The 21,780-nt window shown below is 38.4% G+C and overlaps 1 protein-coding gene across 1 annotated transcript; it reads right to left on the reverse strand.

Moving 5' to 3' along the window:
• Nucleotides 1–943: 943 nt before the first annotated feature.
• Nucleotides 944–3,762, reverse strand: LOC103405149 (thioredoxin O2, mitochondrial-like). Its single transcript, XM_070816606.1, has 9 exons — nucleotides 3,605–3,762; nucleotides 3,259–3,538; nucleotides 3,083–3,148; nucleotides 2,938–2,988; nucleotides 2,748–2,827; nucleotides 2,448–2,492; nucleotides 2,127–2,221; nucleotides 1,682–1,748; nucleotides 944–1,330 (listed from the first exon to the last, which is right to left on the reverse strand). The coding sequence occupies exons 2-8, from the start codon at nucleotides 3,506–3,508 to the stop codon at nucleotides 1,745–1,747; spliced, it is 591 nt and encodes a 196-aa protein (XP_070672707.1). The 5' UTR covers nucleotides 3,509–3,538; nucleotides 3,605–3,762; the 3' UTR covers nucleotides 944–1,330; nucleotides 1,682–1,744.
• Between the last annotated feature and the right edge of the window lie 18,018 nt (nucleotides 3,763–21,780).

Raw genomic sequence — 21,780 nt, forward strand, 5'->3', positions numbered from 1 at the left:
CTTTGATATATGTGATTACCTTCGACGGATTAATTCTTATCCTACCTTTACTGTACTTTACTTATGCTCTGACATCACGTGTGAATTGGGTTTATTCCCGCTCACAAACGCACTCATACATTTAGGTACTTTTAGGTTTAAATTTATTCACATTTTCCATATCACTACACTTTATGGCTTCGCCACCCTCCTGGTGTCGACTAGCACAGCTCGATTCTGAGTCCAGGTGGACATTCCGGGTCAGGGTGTATCAGTTTGGTATCTGAGCATAAGTTTGGATAGTATTACTTTCATCACTCCTTTAAAATAATAAAACTGTAAAATTAGTGACGAGTTGTCACATATGTATTCCAGTACAACTGCGTATTTTTTTTAAAGTATAAATAGAAATTTTTTTGTACGTTATATAATAAATTTAATTAAAAATTAAAAAAAAAGACCTAAGCCCCCCACCCCTCCCCCCCCCCAAAAAAAATCCCACCTAGGCGCTAGATTCCTGTCTACCACCCGATTAGTGTGCCTTTTAGAACTTTAGTTGTGACCAATACATGAGTGTTAAATTCCCACTTTAGGGTTTCAAAGGGTGGAAAAAATGGTGGTAACAAAAAAACATGGTCAGATAGTTTTTTTAGCCCGGTCCACTAATAATTGTTAGGGAGCACAAGTACAAAAAAACACTTTGCTATGCAGGTCCTTCGTCGCGCAAAGTTAAAAAACGTTGCCAAAAAATTAGCACAACGAAACTTTCGTCGCGCGCCAACTGTCACGCCAAGACAGTTACAACAGGGTTTGTGTGACAAAAAAGTAACATGCCTTGCACAAAACTACTTTGCACGACAGACAACCTACGTCGTGCAAACCCTTGCTTTTTTTTGGCAAAAATATTTTTTTATTTAATTTTTTTATTTATAATTATTGTAATTAAATTATAAATAATAATTAATAAACCAATAAAAAATATTTAATTATAAAATATATGAAAATGTACATACAAGATGTTCGAACAAAAAAGAAAAAACTACAAGAAGTAGTCTTCTACGTTTGATACATCAAGCTACTAAATATCGACTGGGCGAAGTGGCTGGGAGGTCGAAGGTGGAGCAAGATCAGATGCTGGCATCGGGATTTGAAGGCCAGACATCTGTAAAGCTCGTAAGATCATACTCATCTTATCGTCTTGGGCCGATAACTAGGCTGCAATCTCAGCTTCCCGGATTGCTTCTTGGGCCGCAAGCTGACCTTTTAGGGTTGCCACTTCCTCCGTCAAGGCTGACCTGTCCTATGGTCGATCTGGAAAAGGAGGCACCTGTCTCACGAACCCGCGCATTCCCTGTACACCGAAAAAACTTAAATTTAGGACATGTAAATCAGACCCGTCAAATTTAGGAAAACAAATAGATGATAACAATGAATTATGATACAAACTGTCAAATCTCTACTCTTCCCATATACATTTTGTCCATATAATTTCCGTCACTTTATCCGAGGCGTGCATCAAGTACAGATAATTCATAAATCAATGATTTGAAACCAAAGTGAGGAAATAAAGTGCATGTGTTTTCCACTATAACAAGAAAACAGCTCAATGAAAAATACGAACATTGATGATAAAATGTAGTATAAATAGAGCATGTATAATAAGTTAATAACTGATTGCAAACACGAAAAAATTATGACTTACATGGGTACCGTCACGACCAGTTAAGGGAGAGTCATTGACACCAAAAGTCATGGGCACAGTTGATCACCTACACCGTCATCACATAACAATAACACCAAAAACCACAGAAGGTTCCACATTGCGGAGAGTTTTTTGGTTTTTGATTCTCAAAATGGTATATCATATGGTCCAGTAGTAAGCTCCAAAGACACAAGTGCAAATGAATTATGCAACTACCACGTTTTTCAATAGCTACTTTCTAAGTGTCATCAACACCAACAGTTTTAGTTACACACACACACACATGAAATGGAAATCCTACGATAGGGTTTAATATAAATTGAGCTATAGAACTGATCACATTTGGAGAAACTTGAACCACTAAAAACTGTTATGCACTTAATATAAACACTGCATTCACAAATGAGAAAGCACACAAGTGTAGTGTGATGTACTAAAAAATTACTTGTAGAGTTTTCCAAAAGTGTCTCTCAAGCGAGCAACATCAGCACCAACAACTTCAGCCACCTTCTTCCCATCTTGAAAGAGATGGAATGTAGGCTGCACCAGAGTACACACATCAAATTACAAACCAAATAGATCTTGGATTTTACCATAACCAAGTAAAAACATATAGAATTACTAAGAAGCAAAACCAGCAATAATCCATTCAAAAGACCATCTTAAAAAGATCATCCCACCAGTGCCATGAATAAAAGAAGCTATATATGAAGAACAAAATAAATTGGAATATTTTCTTTCAAACATAATAAGAGCAATCATTTACCACAGCAGAAATATTCAACTTGCCCAAAGTGTTTGTAAGTCCTTCCTGTAAATAGAATAAACAAGGTTAGGTATGAATTTAAAAAATAAAAAAAAATCATGCTCCCAAATTAAAAATAAATGAAATTACTTTCAAACTAGCTAACCATTACATGCCAGATGGCTATAAGCCCACAAGTAAAGTTATTGCTACAACTAACTTGAGAATTGAAACCCGTAACGAATAACTAGATTTCATAATTAACAACACTTAACATATAACTAGGTTCCATAATAACTAGATTCCTATGCGAATGCGCACCTCATCGATGTCAATCTTATATGTTGTTGCATGTGGGTATTGCTCACTCAACTCTCCAATGACTGGAGATATGAACCTGCCTGCACAAGAGATCACACCAAAGTACCAATTTTAAGTTCAAAACACATAATTACGCCACATTTTGTGCCAATGACTTCGTTGCTTAAAAGAAAACATATTTCGAACTTACAAGGCCCGCACCAGACTGCAGTGAAGTAGAAAAGTGCTGGCTCAGCTCCGTCTATATGAAATTTAACATATAAATCAGATAATTTGCATAAATGTTTGATAAGTTTTCTCAAAACAAAACAATTTTGAAAACCAAGAAAAATTACCCTTAGCTTTGCTGATTGTGCTGTTGTATTCATCCTCTGACTTAATGACAACAATGTTTGAGGAACCTGAAATTCAAGTTAATCAAGAATTCAATTTAATGAGCTATTCCAAAACCCAAAATTCAAAAATTGAAACTTTGAACAATGGCTGAAACAATAACAAAAATACGGAGTACCTGAGGGCGAGGAGAGAGGTTGGAGCTGCAGAAAGCGAGGGTTTGGGGAGTGGTGGAGGGAATTGGAGGTGAAAGGGGTTGCTGTGGGCGGTGGAGGTGGTGAGGTGGGGATTGAAGAAGGCAGGGTTTGGAAAGAACTGGAAGGAAGGCTGTAATGATGAAGAAGCGCGGTGCAGAACTTGCTGTGATTGCCGAGCAATTGCCGTGCCATGGCTACACCTGAATTCCTTGCCATTTTTCTCTCTCGCATTGGTTCTTTATGTATCAAGCAAAACCCTAACTGTAAATTCAAAATCCAAAACCCTAATTTATAAAATGCAAAAAAATATTCAACAAATTGTCTTACCTTAAGATTGGAGTGGCGAAGTGAGCACTTAGCAGCTAGTGGTGGAGGACGCGACTGGAAGGGGGAAAACGATGGTGATTGGCGACTTGGTGAGCGGTGACTGGTGAGAGGCCATGCAAGAGAGCTTGGGGAGGTGGAAGGAGAGGACGACGCACCTGGTTTTTAGGGTTTCGTTCGGCTTCCGCTATTCTGCGAGAGAGAGAGAGAGAGAGAGAGAGAGAGAGTGAGAGAGAGGGACGAGAGACCGACTGTTTTTCAATTGCAAGGTTTGCACCTCCATTTTGTCTAAAGTCATTTACTTTGAGCGACACAGCCTGTGAGTCGCGCAAACGTTCTTTGCACGACACAGGTGCCCCTACGTCACGCAAAGCTATTTTACGCGACGAATGCACACCTTTGTCGCACAAGATTTTGGAAAAATTTAAACAAAGTGCATATTTTTTACAGTTAAACCGCCAAAATTTTAACACATTGCATGACGCATGCATACATTAAGACATCGCACAAAGTTGGTTTATGCAACGACCCATCGTGACGTCGAGCAAGTTTTTTTTTTTTTTTAAATTATTATAACATTTACTCAAAATATGACTTTACTCCCTTCAAATTCAATTTTTTACATAAAACCCACAATAATATGTTTTTCTAACAAAAACCTGATCCGAACTACAATAATAAATTTAAAGCTACTTAATAAATATATATATATATATATATATATCATTCAATTTCTTAAGTGCTATACGTACAATATATATATATATATATATACACACCATTCAACTTGTTGGGATACACATTCTACGAAACTAGTTTCAATGATCGAACCGTCAAACTTGTTTGCATATGCTTCGAGATTGCATACGCCAAAAATCACAAAATATAAACATTCAGAGATCAAGTAACGAGACATAACTTTTTCGACAGTTATAAACGAAAAATCACGATTTAATGATAGTTTTAACTTCGATTTTGATGATCTTTTATAGCTACACTCTTTGATCTTATATGAACATAATGAATGAATTCGATCTTTAATTTAAAATATTTACACAAGTGGATACCACAAAATCTTATGTTATACTTAATGAAAGTATAAATAAACTCTAAGTGTTGGTGAATCTATTGTTTTGTTGGGATACGCATTGTATGAAACTAGTTTCAACGATCCAACCATCAAACTTCTTTGTATATACTTCGAGATCGCATACACCAAAAATTGAAAAAAACAAACATTCAGAAATCAAGTAATGGGACAAAACTTTTCGATGGTTATAAACGAAAAATCACAATTTAACGGTAGTTTTAACTCTGATTTTGATGATTTTTTATAGCTACACTCCTTGATCCTATATGAATAGAATGAACTAATTCAATCGTCAATTTACAATATTTACACAAGTGGATACAACAAAATCTTATGTTATACTTAATGAAAGTATAAATAAACTCCCAAGTATTAGTGAATCTATTGTTTTGATGGGAGATGCATTGTACAAAACTAGGTTTAAAGATCAAACCATCAAATTTGTTTGTATATACTTCGAGATCACATACGCCAAAAATCACAAAAAAAAACAAGCATTCAGAGATCAAGTAATGGGACAAAACTTTTCGACGGTTATAAACGAAAAATCACGATTTAACGGTAGTTTTAACTCCGATTTTGATGATTTTTTTATAGCTACACTCCTTGATCCTATATGAATACAATGAACTGATTCGATTGTCAATTTAAAATATTTACACAAGTGGATACAACAAAATCTTATGTTATACTTAATGAAAGTATAAATAAACTCCAAGTGTTAGTAAATTTATTGTTTTGATGGGATACACATTGTACGATACCAGTTTCAACGATCCAACTGTCAAACTTGTTTGTATATACTTCGAGATCGCATACGCCAAAAATGGCAAAAAACAAACATTCAGAGATCAAGTAACGGGACAAAACGTTTCGACGGTTATAAACGAAAAATCACGATTTAACGGTAGTTTTAACTCCTATTTTGATAATTTTTTATAGCTACACTCCTTGATCCTATATGAATACAATGAATGAATTCGATCTTCAATTTAAAATATTTACACTAGTAGATACCACAAAATCTTATGTTATACTTAATAAAAGTATAAAATAAACTCTAAGTGTTAGTGAATCTATCATTTTAATGGGTCTAAATTTTGCATTCGGTTATTTCAGAAAGGAGGTAAAGAAACAATCTTTTATCGTACGTATTATGCAGCATTTCACATAAAAACTAGCAAGAGTCAATAAAAGTCTAAATGAACTCACCAAAGGAGTAGGTCCTATGACAACCCTTCCTTGGTCATTGTACTGGGATCCATGGCAGGGGCATAAGAACTTGTTCTCCGCCTTGTTAAATGGCACGACACAACCAATGTGAGTGCAGACGGCATTGATTCTGTATGTGGCAAGAGTTTTATCTTTCTCCACAACAAGCACAGCAAACAAATCAAGTTAATTTAGTACCTTTTAATAATATATTTCCCAAATTTCTCTCTGTTAGCTTTGCGCGACGCAACAAGCACATCAAACAATTCAAGTTAATTTAGTACCTTCCAATAATATATTTATTGAAACCGGTTTGTATGGATGTGTTGTATATATGAGTTGTCATCCTCACTTTAGCTAAGTCATGGGCTAAAGTCACTTTCCATAGCTTGTCATTCACCTTACATCAACCTTTCTTAGTTGCTTGTAAAAGCTTCTTTACTTGTAATTTGGTTTTTACTTTTCCACTTGTTAGGGCAGATTTTAGGGACTGTGTTTGTGTAATTATCCTACAATCTATTGTAGCTTTCTTTTGGCTCTCTATAAGAGTTGTCTTCACTCTCTTGTAATCTTCATAATGAAATATACCACAAATATTGAAACCAAAACTCAACATGGTATCAGAGCAGGAACCATAGGGTCCTGACTCTGTTCATTTTTTTTTACTTCTTCATTTGCTCATCATCGATAAAGATAGCAGAAGAAAATGTGTCTAGTGCAGACAGTGCCTTATCCTCCTCTCCAAACTTAACCCAAGGGGTTAAGAACAATCCAAATCAACGACTCTGCTTGGTGCTCCTGAATGAGTTCAACTACCTTCCTTGGTCAGTAGTTGTGTCACTTGCTCTAGGAGGAAGATCGAAGCTAGGGTTTACCAACTTACGATGCATGGCATGCTACTGATCAGCTGGTCATGTCCTGGTTACTTAACTCCATGGAGCCAAAACTGTTTGAGTTTTTCAGCTACTCAAAGTCTTCCCTTCTCCTATGGGAGTTTGTCAAAGACATGTATGGCAGCCAAAATAACTCAGTTCGCATCTTTCAACTGAAGAAGAATATGGCTAGTTTAAAGCAAGGTGATCACTCCTTTGTTCAACACCTTGGAAGTATGAAATCCATGTGAACTCGATATGTATCATTCACACACGACTGATTACGATGTGCTACTGAAGAGGGATGATGAAGAGAAGGTGTTTCAACTCTTAGCAAGCTTGGGAGCAGAGTATGAAGACATGCGTAGTCACTTGTTAATGACTCAAGAGCTGCCCTCCTTTACCAGTGTGTGTCATGCAGTCCAGAGAGAGGAAACTTAACGAAGAGTGATGAACGTTGAGCCCAAATCCAACTCTGAAGCTAGGGTTTTCACGACAAATCACAAAGTAACTAGTGATAGGTTGCTTGGCAAGAAAGCAGACTGGAAATGGTCTTATTGCAACATGAAGGGATATTTGAGAGAAAAATGTTGGATTCTTCATCCGGAGTTAAAGCCGAAGTTTGATAGGAAAGGCAGGATGATCAAAGATGAGAAGGGTGTAGTCACTCCAAAAGCATTTCATTCAGCTTGTTCCTCAACTGATGGGATGGCCAATTTCTCAACAAATCATGTGTCCTTGATCAACCAGTTTGCTGCTATTCTTCAAAAGAAGCAAGGAAACACTGAACCTGATGAAATGACACTTGAAAACCCTACTACAATGCTAGGAAAATTTGCTGGATTCTTGGCTGACTTGGAGAACACATCGAAAGGCAATATTCCAAGTATTATTAGTGCCATTTCCACTGCTCTTAATGCAAATGTTACACATGATTTTTGGATTATTGATTCTGGTGCCACTGATCATATAACTAATAACCCTTTAGTCTACACGATTTTCAAATAACTATTGATCCAATTCATGTATCTATTGTAAATGGGAAAGGAGAACCTATTCTAGGAAAAGGAAAGATTAGATTGCTAAGTGAGCATACTAATTCCACTGCTCTCTATGTACTTTTCTTTCCTTTTCAACTTTTGTCAATAGGAAAAATCACAAAAACCGTAGTCTATCTTGCCATATTTTCCCCTCACAATGTTGTGTTTCAGGATCGAGTTACTCATAAGAAGATTGGTGAAGGGTTCTTCTTGAATGGACTCTACCATCTCTCAAATAAGTCCAATTTTGTCAAAAAGCTCAATGTCATCTTAAGTCAAGTTCAGGAACATCAACTCTGGCATCAATACCTTGCCCATCCCTTAGAACATGTGATGATCAAGTTGTTTCCTTTTTTTGCAAAAACACAACTTGTCAAATGTCAATAGCCACTAGACTTCCTTTTGTTTCCTCTAATTCTAGAACTAGTAAACTTTTTGAGCTTGTTCACTCTGATATTTGAGGTCCTTCTCATGTAGAATCCTTTGATGGGTATATATATTATGTTACATTTATTGATGACTATTCTAGAGTAACCTGGTTGTATCTTTTAAAACTTAAAAGTGATTTGTTTGATGTTTTTAAGGACTTTCACAACCTAATCACCAATCAATTTTCGTCTAAGTTATATATGTTAAGATCAGATAATGGTACCGAGTACACTTCCAATAACATGAGTAATTACTTGAGCAATCATGGCATTTTGCATCAAACTAGCTGTGTTGGTACACCACAACAAAATTATGTGGCAGAGAGAAAGAATCGAGACTTATTGGAGAAGACTCGATCACTTATAATCCAAACGAATGTTCCTAAGAAATTTTAGTCTCAAGCCCTACTCACTGCCACGTACAACATTAATAGACTGCCAGCTCAGGTGTTGAATACTAAATCTCCTTTTGAAGTCATGAAAGGCAGTCCTATAAACTTGTCTCACCTCAGGACGTTTGGTTGTACTTGTTATGTGCACATTCAAGCTCTCTATCGTGACAAACTTGTGTTGGAAATATGCCCTGAAAGTCAATCTTTGGAAGAAACCTTTCAGGACAATGAATGGATGTATAGATGACTCTTATACATCAAATGGCAAAGATACTAATTAGGACTATCTCTATAAACGATATATGTCATAAATAGTGAATCCATGGACAATGGATCGATTGAAGAAGTAATCTAATGATGTTAGACTACAGAGACCTTCTTCACATAACCATCATGTCCAAAAGGTTCCTGGTCATAGGATTGTTGGAGGGATACTGACAATGCATAGACCGGTACATACTATGTCCGCTTCAATTGGAAGGATGGAAAGTCCCATCCCATTCGTGTAGTGACACTAAGACAAGTATGTAGGTGCTCATTAAGGGAATGAGTTCACTGAACACAATCGAACAGGAGTACTTGCATGGAGGTCTACTCACATGTCAGGCAAGTAACTCTAATGGTTGGAATAATGTAAGTAGTCCTTTGACCTGAGGCATCATCGTTGTCTTGTGGTTAAGTACTTGATCTTTGATTATGTCAAAGTCACTCCATTCGCGGGTGTCCACGACATAGTTGGGGTTAAGCCACTTAGTCATGAAGGCAAGTGAATGCGCAACAAGGAATCTCTAATCCTCATTAAGAGAGGAAGAATACTCTAAGATATGATTCGGGAATCTTCGGCCGAAGTATCGAGCATAATAAAGGAAAGCGTTCCTATACGACTCAATTGAATCATATAAGAAGGAATAATCACATTAGGGGTTTGACATAATATATCCATACCCTAGTGATGTGATTGAGAGTATTGTTTTAGAGAAGGATCGAATTACATTGTAATTCCAACTGAATAGGTTCTCCGAACAACTTCTACATTAGCTTGGGTAGCCATGATATATCGTTAGATGTCACTCATGGCTTGTGAGTTCTTCTAGATGATTAAATGTAATCATCAAAGAAGAAGGTGAATTAAAAGTAGGCTTTAATTCACTAAGTGATTGGATTAAATATAATCAATTGGATTGGTGCCAATCACCTTAAAAGTAGGTTTTAATTCACTAAGTGATTGGATTAAATATAATCAATTGGATTGGTGTCAATCACCTCACTGCCTTGCTAATTAGAACCTAAAACGATTGTTCACCAATACACTCTTGTAGTGAGTAATTACTGGATGATGGAAATAATTAATTAGATTAATTAAGTGTTGTGATTAATTAGAAAGTCTAAAGAAATCATAAAAGCGATATAAGATCGTTTTGGGCTTAAAGAAACGTTCGGGTTTAATTGGGCCCATTGGGCCTAAACCCATTGGGCTTTTATTCAAGCATTGGATGACTTGAAATAAATAAAAGCCCAAAGCCCAAACAACACAAAGGGGGCCGGCCAAAGGAGGGATAGAAAGGTCAAATGTTGACTTGTTTCTTTTTGGCTATAAAAGGAACTTTATAGCAAATGTTTCATTAGGGTTTTTGGGTGTTCAAAACAACTAAAGAGAAAAAAGAAAATAACTCTTTCTTCCACACCAAAGGCCGGCCACCATAGGGAGATTTTAGCTAATCATCTTTTTCTCCCTTTGGTTATTCCTTTATCCTTCTCATTACACTAGTGGGTGAGGATCTTTAGAGGTTTTCAATTTTGGAAACTTGAAAAGAACCTAGGAGCACTCATTCTAAACAAAGTGGATGAGGCAAGGAAGGAGGCTAGGCTCAAGGAGTTCAAGGAGCAAAAGGCTTGGAGGTGGTCCATCCTTGGTCTAAGATCTAGATCAAGAGGTATAAAACTACTCCTAAACTTTGTTCTTATATAAGTTTGGTTTTGATGCATCTTACATAAACCTATGCATCTTGAAGGGGATTTGCATGACTATTGCTTTGATATTATTTGATAACATGCTTCCGTTGCTTTCGTATATAAATTTTGAATTGTATATGCATGCTAGTCATTAGAAATCCCGCATGAATCTCATAGAATTCCCTTCAACTTGACCCTCGAGCTGTCAAATGTATGTTTATGGGATACGCCAGTTCTTAAAAGGGTTACAAAGTGTACAACCCTAACATGGGGAAACTGGCAGTCTCTAGAGATGTGCGATTTGATGAATATTCACCTTATTTCCACAAAGGGTTGGAGACTAATGCTAATATGGAAGATCTTATGGACCTATTTCCACTACCTATTCCAGCAGAAATTCATGAAGCCACTCATTCTCATATCATCACTGAGAATTCTCAACTCACTGAGAGTGTAATTAATGCAGTGCCAAGCTCCTCTGGACCATCAGAAGCTCAACCAAATCAGCAAGCTATAAGTGCACCTAGAAGAAACCCTACACGAGATAGACATCAACCAGTGAGGTTACAAGAGTATGTTACTTACACTGCAAGGCATCCTATCTCTGCAGCCATTTCTTATCATAGATTCTCATCTTCTCATACTTCTTTCCTTAACAAATTGTCCCATACTTTCGAACCAAGGAATTTTCATGAACCCATATGCATGCCTGAGTGGCAAGATGCTATGACTAAAAAGCTTTAAGCTCTGAATGACAACTAAACATGGAGTGTGGTGGACCTTCCAAATGGCAAGAAGTTCGTGGGAAATAGGTGGATATATAAGACCAAATTCAACTCTAATGGAAGCATTGAAAAACACAAGGCACGATTAGTAGCTCAAGGCTTTACTCAAACCTATGGGATTGACTATAAGGAGACCATTGCTCCTGTTGCCAAAATGAACACAGTGAGGGTATTGTTGTATGTGGCAGTCAATATTGCATGACCTTTATTCCAAATGGATGTGAAGAATGCATTTCTTCATGGGGATCTTGAAGAAGAAGTTTACATGAAGTTGCCTTCTGGTCATCCAAGGGCAAAGGAACCCAACAAGGTCTACAGACTTCATAAAGCCATATATGGTCTCAAACAGTCCCCTTGAGCTTGGTATTCGAAGCTTAGTTCAGTCCTTGAAGCTGTAGGGTTCAAAATGAGTCATGCTAACTCTTCTTTGTTTGTTCAAAGTGGTATTGCTGGCAAATTGGTTGTGCTTATATATGTTGATGACCTAATTATTACAGGTGACAATATAAGTGAAATCAAGGCGCTTAAGCAGCCACTTCACCAAAAATTTGCCATTAAAGACTTGGGGCCCTTGAAATACTTTCTTGGAATTGAGGTACAACCTTTTCAAAGGGATTGTTCTTGAATCAAAGAAAGTATGTTCTCGATCTTCTAGATGAAGCTAACATGATGGAATGTAAACCAGCTTGAACACCTCTAGCTAGCAAACTTCAGTGGCATGAAAAAGGTGAACCTCTCTCGGACCCTAGTGTTTATCAGCGAATGGTTGGGAAACTTATTTATCTCATCATTACTAGGCCTGATATCTCATATTCAGTTAGCCTAGCCAGTCAGTTCATGCACTCTCCTACTTTAGTTCACTGGGAAATCGTCAAGAGAATACTTCGATATCTCAAAGGCTCAGGAGGAAGGGGGATAATTATGAAGAACAATGGATCAACTCACATCTTGGCCTACACAAATCCTGACTGGGCTGGAAATGCCCTTGATCGAAATCCATAACAGGTTTTTGCACATTTGTTGTAGGGAACCTTGTCACTTGGAAGAGCAAGAAATAAACTATTATTGCTCGATCTAGTGCCGAAGCTGAGTATAGGGCTATGACAACAACAGCCTGTGAACTCATATGGTTGAAAGGTCTTCTTTCCGAGCTCGGATTCACAAGTATGACACCTATGTCCTTGTATTGTGATAACCAAGCTGCCATGCACATTGCCTCCAATCTAGTATTCCATGAAATGACCAAACATATTGGAGTTGACTGCCATTATATTCGTGCTCAAGTTCAATCCAAGGTGATAGACACCATGTTCACACGCAGCCACGATCAACTTGCTGATTTATTCACAAAAGCACTAGACTCTACTCAGTTTCAGCGTTTGTTGTGCAAGCTTTGATCAATCAATCCCCTTGATCCAGCTTGAGGGGGTGTATTGAAACCGGTTTGTATGGATGGGTTATATGTATAAGTTGCCATCCTCACTTTAGCTAAGTCATGGGCTAAAGTCACTTTCCATAGCTTGTCATTCACCAGTCACTTTCCATAGCTTGTCATTCACCTTACATCAACCTTTCTTAGTTGCTTGTAAAAGCTTCTTTACTTGTAATTTGGTTTTTGCTTTTCCACTTGTTAGGGCATATTTTAGGGATTATTTTTATGTAATTATCCTACAATCTATTGTAGCTTTCTTTTGGCTCTCTATAAGAGTAAGAGTTGCCTTCACTCTCTTGTAATCTTCATAATGAAATATACAACAAATATTGAAACCAAAACTCAACAATATTTCCCAAATTTCTCTCCGTTAGCTTTGCGCGACGCCACCTCCGTCGCGCAAAACTATTTTGCACAATAGAGGGGTACCTACGTCGTGCAAAGTTGAGAAAAAAGTGGTAAGGTATTCTTGCTTTGGCGTCAAAATCTTGCACGACACACAAGAGGTGTCACGCAAACGGCATTTACGCAAAGGCCGTTTGTACGACGTTTTGTGTTTAGCGTTGCGCAAACATACTTTGCGCGACGAAATTTGCTCCATCGCGTAAACATGTTTTTGTTCTAGTGGAGAAACACTTCAAAACAAACTGTGGACATGAAAACTTTAAATGTCAAATGCTGCCACGATAATAACACTTGGAACTAGGTTTTTTTTGTTTTCCTTTAAAATGTTGCTTTAAATATAATTTTCTTTTCCATGTCTATTTAGAGAAGATGATGAAAGAATTTCATTCATATATACGGAAACTCAAACGTTAGGAAATTAGACCATAAAGTATTTGTGTAATTTCCATGTTTGGTTTACAGTAATGAGAATACAAAACTTGTTCACTTACTTTTATTAGGGTAAATTGGACAAAAACAATGCATAAAAGTTTTCCCAACGTAAGTAAGGAAAATGTATGAAATTCCCTCTGCATGTGAAGTTCATACTCATTTGACAAGTATCACATTCCCAACAATATGTTTACAAAACATCGGAATGGTATCTCATACTCCTTACCATAATCCGAATTTACAAATCGCAAATCAAACGATAGTTTAAGTGTTTTTTTTCTTTCTATAAAATGGAGCTCTCGGAACTTATTTGTGAAAAGCCGTCCCATACTTAATCGAATACTAATCAAGTAGTACCAATTACATGTTTTTTTTTTTCTTTCATTGAAGGGAATCGATACTCATTATATTGCAAGCTCACTTTCTTTCACTATTTACTATAAGTCTGTAACCCAAGGGTTTTTGTTCTAGATATTACATGCATGTTCAAACGACTGCTAGATTTCAATGTTAACATCAGACAGTCTATTGGATTACCAAACACATGCATTAATATCTTTGAAATGAGAGGTTTTACAGGTTAAAGTTCAGCATCCACACAGATCAGATAATTAATGATGTTGGTTCGATCAGGTAGTATTGGATCTTAGGTTTTTTCTCTCGTTTGGTCCCGAAAAGGAAAACAAAAACCTTTTTCACACAAATACCAGAATTCTATAGTCTCTAGGAAAATCATAGCTGGAGCACTCTCATCATATATGAATATCGCAGATGTGATACATAAGCCCCTACGTACTCTCAAAGATAGGAATATATATATAAATATTTATTATAACCCATTATTTCCGTTTTGTCACCTTGTCGCAAAATTTGTCACGTTTTGTTGGCATTGCATATGTTCTCACAAATGTGATACGACCGCCAATTAAAGTCAATGTAGTGCGTATATGTTTTTGTTTTATTTGGCTGAAAATTATGCATATTGATATAGAGAATTGTTATTAGCATGCAGTTAACCGAATTAATCTGCATATATTTAATTTAATTTTCTTAATTATAATTAATACGTGTAACAATATAAATTGTTAGTTATTTACAAGTTATCGTGTTTCCACCACAGGAAAACAAAACCTGATTAGTTTAAGTGTCCCTTTGTAGAACAATTGAGGGGTACCATTTGGAGAAGGCAGCAATTACTACTTTGGTGCTCTCCTTGGGCTGCCTCATTTGTACTTTTTTTTTAGCAATCACTCATATTAGTACTATGTTATGTAGCTTTTGGGGAAGAAATGAGGCAGCCCAAGGAGAGCACCAAAGTAGTAATTGCTGACCCAAACCACATGAAATGAAGCCATACCAACTCATATTAGTACTATGTTATGTAGCTTATGGCTTCACACAAACCGATAACTGACCCAAACCAACTCGCCACTGTTGATTAACCGACTTGATTGGTTTTAAACCCAACTTGATCGGTTTCGGTTTGCAATTTTGACACAACCGACTAGGTCAGTTTGGTTTCGGTTTTGGCCCAAAACCGACCCAAACTAACCCACACCCACCCCTAGGCCAAACTTATGAATTTCCCATCACATACTTGAAGAAAGGAGGCATCCATAGTTTGGTTATTCTCCATTTGTGTATTAATATAATCAAAGTCTTACCATTCTCTTGTTTTGTAAAAACCTCATTATTCAAAAATTAGACACATGTACAACAAGGCCGGCCCTGGCCCAGGGCTAGCAGGGCAACTGTCCGGGGCCTTAAAAACTTGAGGGGCACCAAAAATTGATAGGGTAGTATATTCATATATATATATATATATATATATATTTCCATAAGCATATAAATTTTGAAACCTTGGTTAAATCTACAAGTACCTAAGGCAGAAGCGGTGGTGTTTCACTGCTTACTTAACAAGACGGTGTCGTGTTCGAAACCCGATGTGTTCATTTGTTTTCCAATTTTTTACGATATTCTGTTTGGGATCAATGCAAGGCGCCTTATGCTTTTCCTTTCATGCCTTTCCCCTCACTATTTAACATCGGGATGTAATTTGTACAACAAACTAAATAGTTAACTTAATGCTAAGAACTCATTAAAATACAAATAATTAATAAAACAATAAAATAGAAATATGGTGCCCAACACCTATTAATGTTCTTCCTCAACCCTTTTGTTGTCTCTTTTAACTTTCCTGGGCAGCGGCTATAAGCCATGCCTCTCAATTTCTCTTATTTTATTTATAAAGAAATATAATTGTAAACACGAAAATTTCCTGAAATGAAGGAGACAAGAACACGTGTACAAAATAATATTTTGTATTTGATGATTTTGGGTTACAATCTCTCTCAAATATGATCATCTGATTCGATCTCCGTAAGGTGTGTATTTGTGGATGTGCATTGATCCAGGGGCCATCGAGGCTTGATCTTGGATGAACGGTTGAAAGTTTCTTCAAGGGCCTTTGAGGCTTGATCTTGAATGACAGTGATGAACGGATCTTCAAGGGCTTTTGAGGCTTGATCTTGATGAACAGTTGATGGATGGATCTTCAAGGGCTTTTGGGCTTGATCTTGAATAATGGTGATGAACGGACCTTCAAGGGCTTTTGGGTTTTGATCTTGAAAGACGGTTAGATGTGTGGATTTGTCGACGTTGTTGATCCAAAGAGTCGTTGGGGCTTGATCTTAGGATGAACAGATGATGAACGATGAACACTTTCTTCAAGGGCCATCAGGGCTTGATCTTGAATTGGTGGAAGTTCTTCAAAAGGACGTTGGGGCTTGATCTTGAAGGTTGGGTTGACGAAGAACGAAGAGAGCTTTCTTGATCCTTCGGGATTTGCTTGGGAGCTTTGGAGTTTCAAAGTTTCAAGGTTTTGGTGTGAGGTGAATTGGTTATGAATTGGTTCTTTTTCTCCTTTCAAATGAATGAATTAGCCTTCTATTTATAGAAATTTCCAAGGCCTAATTTTGAATATAATATTCCAGATGAAATAAGTCGTTTCTGCCAGGTGTTGACATGTGTCCTATTTGATGACTTTTCCGACTCTTTTCGATTTTTCGTTTAGTCACACGCTACGTGTAAAATTTATGTGACACGTGAGCGTTGAAATTGTAACTATTGGTCAACATTTATTTCACCGAAATTTCGATGTCTACAAATGCCCCCACTTCAAGGCGTGTCGTATACATGTGTTTGTCGCGTGTAGGATATGCGTTTTGAAGTCCCTTAATGTAGATGTCGACCCAAGGGCCATCGAGGCTTGATCTTGAATTGGGCTGGAGATTTCTTCAAGGGCCGTTAAGGTTTAATCTTGAATTGGGCTTGAGATTTCTTCAAGGGCCGTTGAGGCTTGATCTTGAAGGTTGAAATTGGACCACAAGGAACTTCATGTGGTAGATGATCTTTGGCTTTTAGTGGATGAATTGGCACGTATTTGTTTCTGTGCTTGTTGACTTTCCACAGCTTTGATCTTGAACTGGGTTGGAAGATTTTCTGGATTCCTCCAATGGTTGACTTTCCACAGCTTATTCTTGAACTGGATTTGATTCAAGGGTGGTGGACGTTTGATCTTGAATCAGACTTGTGATTTCCTTAAGGGCCGTCGAGGCTTGATCTTGAATTTAGCTGGAGATTTCTTCAAGGGCCGTTGAGGCTTGATTCTTGACGGTTGACTCGAACACATGGCAAGCAGGCACGAGGTGAAGGTGAAGACTTGTTGCTTTGTTTAATCTTTCTAATTCACACCTGAGCAGTTTGGTCAACGGTATGATCTTCAAGATTGATGGGCTCTTCTTCCAGTTGGTGACTTGATCTTTAAGGATTTGATTCAAGGGTGGTGAATCGGCACGTGCAGCCCACAACGCCTAGCGAGTCGACCCAAGAATTTGAGGGTCAAAATGAGTCCTCCACCCAGAGTGATTGCAACCCTGATGATATGAGATACTTTTGATTTTGAAGAAGTAGCGGATGAATCGGCACGTGCTTTGTTGTGCTTGTCTCCACATGCTTCAATGTATCATTTTCCCTTGCCTTATCTATTCTTCTGGCAGAATGTGGCATCTTTTCGAGTTCCTCAGCTCAGACTCATTCTGCTGAGTTGACTGTGTAGGCTGCATTCTTCTCTGCTTGTTTCTTCTGCACGTTGTCTCCACATGTTGCAAGGTATCATTTTCACTTGCCTTATCTGTTCTCCAAGCAGATGTGGCAGCTTCTTTGGAAGTACAACAACAGTGGAAGACGAGTACTCGAGAGCAAAACCATGTAAGCAACCAGGCAAAGGTTCCAGGTAGTCGGCAACCATTGAGTGATTGATTAATATGGCTCACATGCTCTCTTTTTTCATCAGAAATCTTCGACAATTTGTCTGTAATTTTTGCCAAGCTGAGTGTGCATGTGACAGGTGTTGACGAGGCTGAAAAAGATTGGCGCCTCTTCGATATCTGGGATCGACGCTTCGACAAACTGCCTGTGATTTCCGCAAAGCTGAGTGTGCATGTGACAGATACTGACACGTCTAGAAAAGCAGATGCCTTTCCGATTTCTGAGCTTACCTCTTCAAGTTCTAAGCTCCGTCGAGTGCAGAGGTTGCATGTGGCAAGTGCGGACAAATCTGGAAATGAAGATTAGCCCGTGGTTTCTGAGCAAGCCCAGCTTTTGAGAAAGCTAGCACCTCTTCGATTTTTGAATTGGCCTCTTCGAATTCTGAGCTTGCCTTTTCGAACTCTGAAATCCCGTCGAGTGCTGATTTTTATAGAGGCACGCAGTTCGTTTCAAGCACACTTGAATTTTCGCTTATAGAAACTCCCTTCTTGCACTTCTAAGATCTTGATTTGTCCGACCTCTTCTTTCTTCAACACCTTTGAAAATGTCTGGCCCTTCTGACCGTCGTTTTGACTTGAACCTTGGTGAAGAGGCAGTCCCACCTTCTCTAGACAACATATGACGCCCATCCTTCATATCCCCTACTGGTCCTCTTACCGTTGGGGATTCGGTGATGAAGAATGATATGACCACTGCAGCGGTGGCCCGGAACCTTGTCACTCCCAAAGATAACAGACTGTTTTCCAAACGGTCTGATGAGTTGACTGTTAAGGATTATCTGGCTCTCAGTGTGCAGTGTGCAGGTTCTGTGTCTAATATGGCCCAACGTCTATTTGCTCAAACCTGTCAAGTTGAATCATTGAAGGCTGAAGTGATGAGTCTCAAACAAGATATTAGAGGGCTCAAGCATGAGAATAAACAGTTGCACAGGCTCGCACATAACTATGCTACAAACATGAAGATGAAGATGGACCAGATGCAGGAATCTGATGGTCAGATTTTACTTGATCATCAGAGGTTTATGGGTTTGTTCCAACAGCATTTGCCTTCGTCTTCTAGGGCTGTACCGCGTAATGAAGCTCCAAATGATCAACCTTCGGTGCCTCCTCCTCCTGGGGTTCTGCCTAGTATTGAGGCTCTAAATAATCACCCTCTGGTGCCTCCACCTTCTGGAGCTCTGCCGAGTACTGAGACGCCACCTGAGCAATGAAGACTCTCTCCCGTTTATTTGCACATTGTTTTTGTAATTTTTATTTTCATGTAAATGTACATTTTTGTAAAATTTTTTTTAGAGAAATCAATAAATGAGCTTTGTTTCACTCAGTGTACATTTTTTTTTCACATGGTGTCAAAAGCACCAAAGGACTCTATTTTTTTTCACATGGTGTCGTCCACCATCATTTTTTTATTTTTTTATTTTTTTTATTTTTTATTTTTTATTTTTTTTTGCTTTCAGTGGTGCTCACAGCCACCACCATCATGAACCTTTCAACTTTTTTTATTTTATATTATTATATATATATATTTATTATATATATATATATATTTTTTTTCTTTTCCGTCAGCTTTCGGTGCTAGATGCACCATGTCTCCTCTTTTCCATTTTTTATATTATAATTTTTTTCCATGCACACATACATACATACGTACATACATATATACATATATATATATATATATAGGGTGCAGGATAGGAGCTTGGAGGAGGAAGAAGGTGGAGCACGGAGGAGGAGGAAGAAGACTTGCTTGCTGCCTGCAGCAGATCCCAGATGGACAGCGGCGACTGAGTGTTTGGGCTTCCGTGGCTCAAGCTCTGTCCACAACCCCAACCACTGCGTAGAGTGTTGACTGGGGAGAACCAGAAGCGACCCAATCCTTTGGCTTCTCGAAGGCGAGCTGGGAGAGGTACAACGACTATGGTAAAGGAAGATTGAGTACTGCGGCTGACGTCCTGGAGAAGCGTGGGTGATTCGAGCATCAAGCCCAACTCGAAAACCGACAGCGGGGAGCAAAAACGAAGGTGAAGCAGCAGCCTATTCATCCCTTTACCACGGGAGATCAAACTCTGAGCCACCTCAAACAATCCCTTACTGGCAGCATAATGAAGGGCAGGTCAACCGTCGTCCGTCTTCATTCGTGCTGTTTATCACACTTGTTAATTCATCAGCATCAAACATCAGCTTCACTACCTCGGAGCGACCTGAAGAGACAGCAACGCAGAGGAGAGAGAGAAGGCGGAAGGGTAGAGATAGCTGACTCATCCCCGGAGAGCCTGAGCTTTTTCCTGCACGCCTCGCCATCTTCCACTTATTTTTTGCTTCTTTTGCTGTTGACGTTTAAATTCATTACTTCTCTTCTTATCAGCTTTGGATCGCTTTAATTGATGAACCCTTTTCTGTAGTGGATCAAAGGGGTAGTTAGCCTCAAGCTTGAACTCTTGAACGCACCTTATTACGGCTTTCAGTGCAACAAGCTCTTTTGCATTAACATCATCATGTGCACCAGTACCATCTCATGTGCTGTCTCAAGGTTGCGGAAATGCTCTTCAATTTCTTTCCACCGAACCCGGTCCTCAGAAGTATCATTGGGTGCATTTAGTTCCTAGTAATGCGTCACCAAGCTGATCGATTAGAGAGCTTGGTGCATCACTTTCCAGAACTTGTTTCACATCAACCATGGTTAATGCAAATCTACACCTGAGAATGATTCACACAGAGTGCCTAAACAGGTCTGAGACGGAGAGGAAGCGAGCTCACAGGTTGCGACTCCTGGAATTGCAAGTGGAATTTGATCGAACGCTTGGCGTGCATAGTCAAGGTTGAAGAAGGAGGTCCGCTTACTCCGGGTGTGTGCACTATGTGTAGCAGGTGGGGTTTGGGTGGAGTGAGGAGGCTGAACGATTTGCAAAGCTCCAACGTCATGCAGAGATCGTCATTGCCGGTGTTGAAGGCACCTGGGAAGATGCCGCGACTTTCTTCGTCCACTTGGGGCTTTTAAACGGCGCCATATCGATTGGAATAGAGGACGTAGTTGGTAGCGTCTGGAGGGAAATGACCGATGGCAGCGTCTCTGGAGATCATCAATGCTCAAGAACCGACCAGAATTACTAGATGTGCACCGGGTCAGGATCCGAAGAACTTTCCTCTTCGGCTTGTACTAGCAGCTTTTGGAAGATGGGCCGGGGCCTGATTTGGACAATAGGCTTGGGCCTGGTCACTGCCACTTGGGTTTGGACGACCTCCTTCTAATGGGCTGGCTGGATAGATGACATATATATATATTATTTCTTTTTCCTTTCCTTTCTTTTTCCTTTCTTTTGTTTTTTTGTTTTTTTTGTTTTTTTTTTTTTGTTTTTTTTTTGTTTTTTTGTTTTTTTTGTTTTTTTTGTTTTTTTTGTTTTTTTTGTTTTTTTTGTTTTTTTTTTGTAAATACATAATAACATATGTATTTATTTATTTTTTTGTAATAAAATTGACTTTCTTTAATAAAACATTTATTTTTTATTTTGATATGACTGAACTCGAAATTAAATGTTCAAGCCGCCTACGTACCCTTCCAAAGAAGAGATTAAGTCATAACGTAGTTCAAATACTTTTTTTTTTGTGCCGTACGCAGTTTCAACTCGTGCAGGCAAGGAGCTTTTGGTGCCGTTTGCAGTTTCAACTCGTGCAGGCAAGGAGCGTTTGTTGGTTCGTCAAGCAATCCGGGAGAGTCTTTCCTCCCAATCTTCATAGCAAGGAGCCTTGACTGAGTAGTTGAAGAAGTCTTCTGGGAAGATGTCATGCATCGTGATGGGGATGGATGATCTT

This window comes from Malus domestica, chromosome 17 (assembly GCF_042453785.1).
Source record: "Malus domestica chromosome 17, GDT2T_hap1".
In the NCBI taxonomy this organism is placed as follows: Eukaryota; Viridiplantae; Streptophyta; class Magnoliopsida; order Rosales; family Rosaceae; genus Malus; species Malus domestica.

Excerpts from the sequence above, each read along its gene's own strand:
- LOC103405149 (XM_070816606.1), bottom strand. The coding sequence starts at position 3,508 with ATGCGAGAGAGAAAAATGGCAAGGAATTCAGGTGTAGCCATGGCACGG. Across the intron at positions 2,828-2,937 it reads TGCAGTCTGGTGCGGGCCTT|GCAGGTTCATATCTCCAGTC; the intron begins GTAAGTTCGAAA and ends TCTCTTGTGCAG. Across the intron at positions 2,222-2,447 it reads AGTTGAATATTTCTGCTGTG|CCTACATTCCATCTCTTTCA; the intron begins GTAAATGATTGC and ends ACTCTGGTGCAG.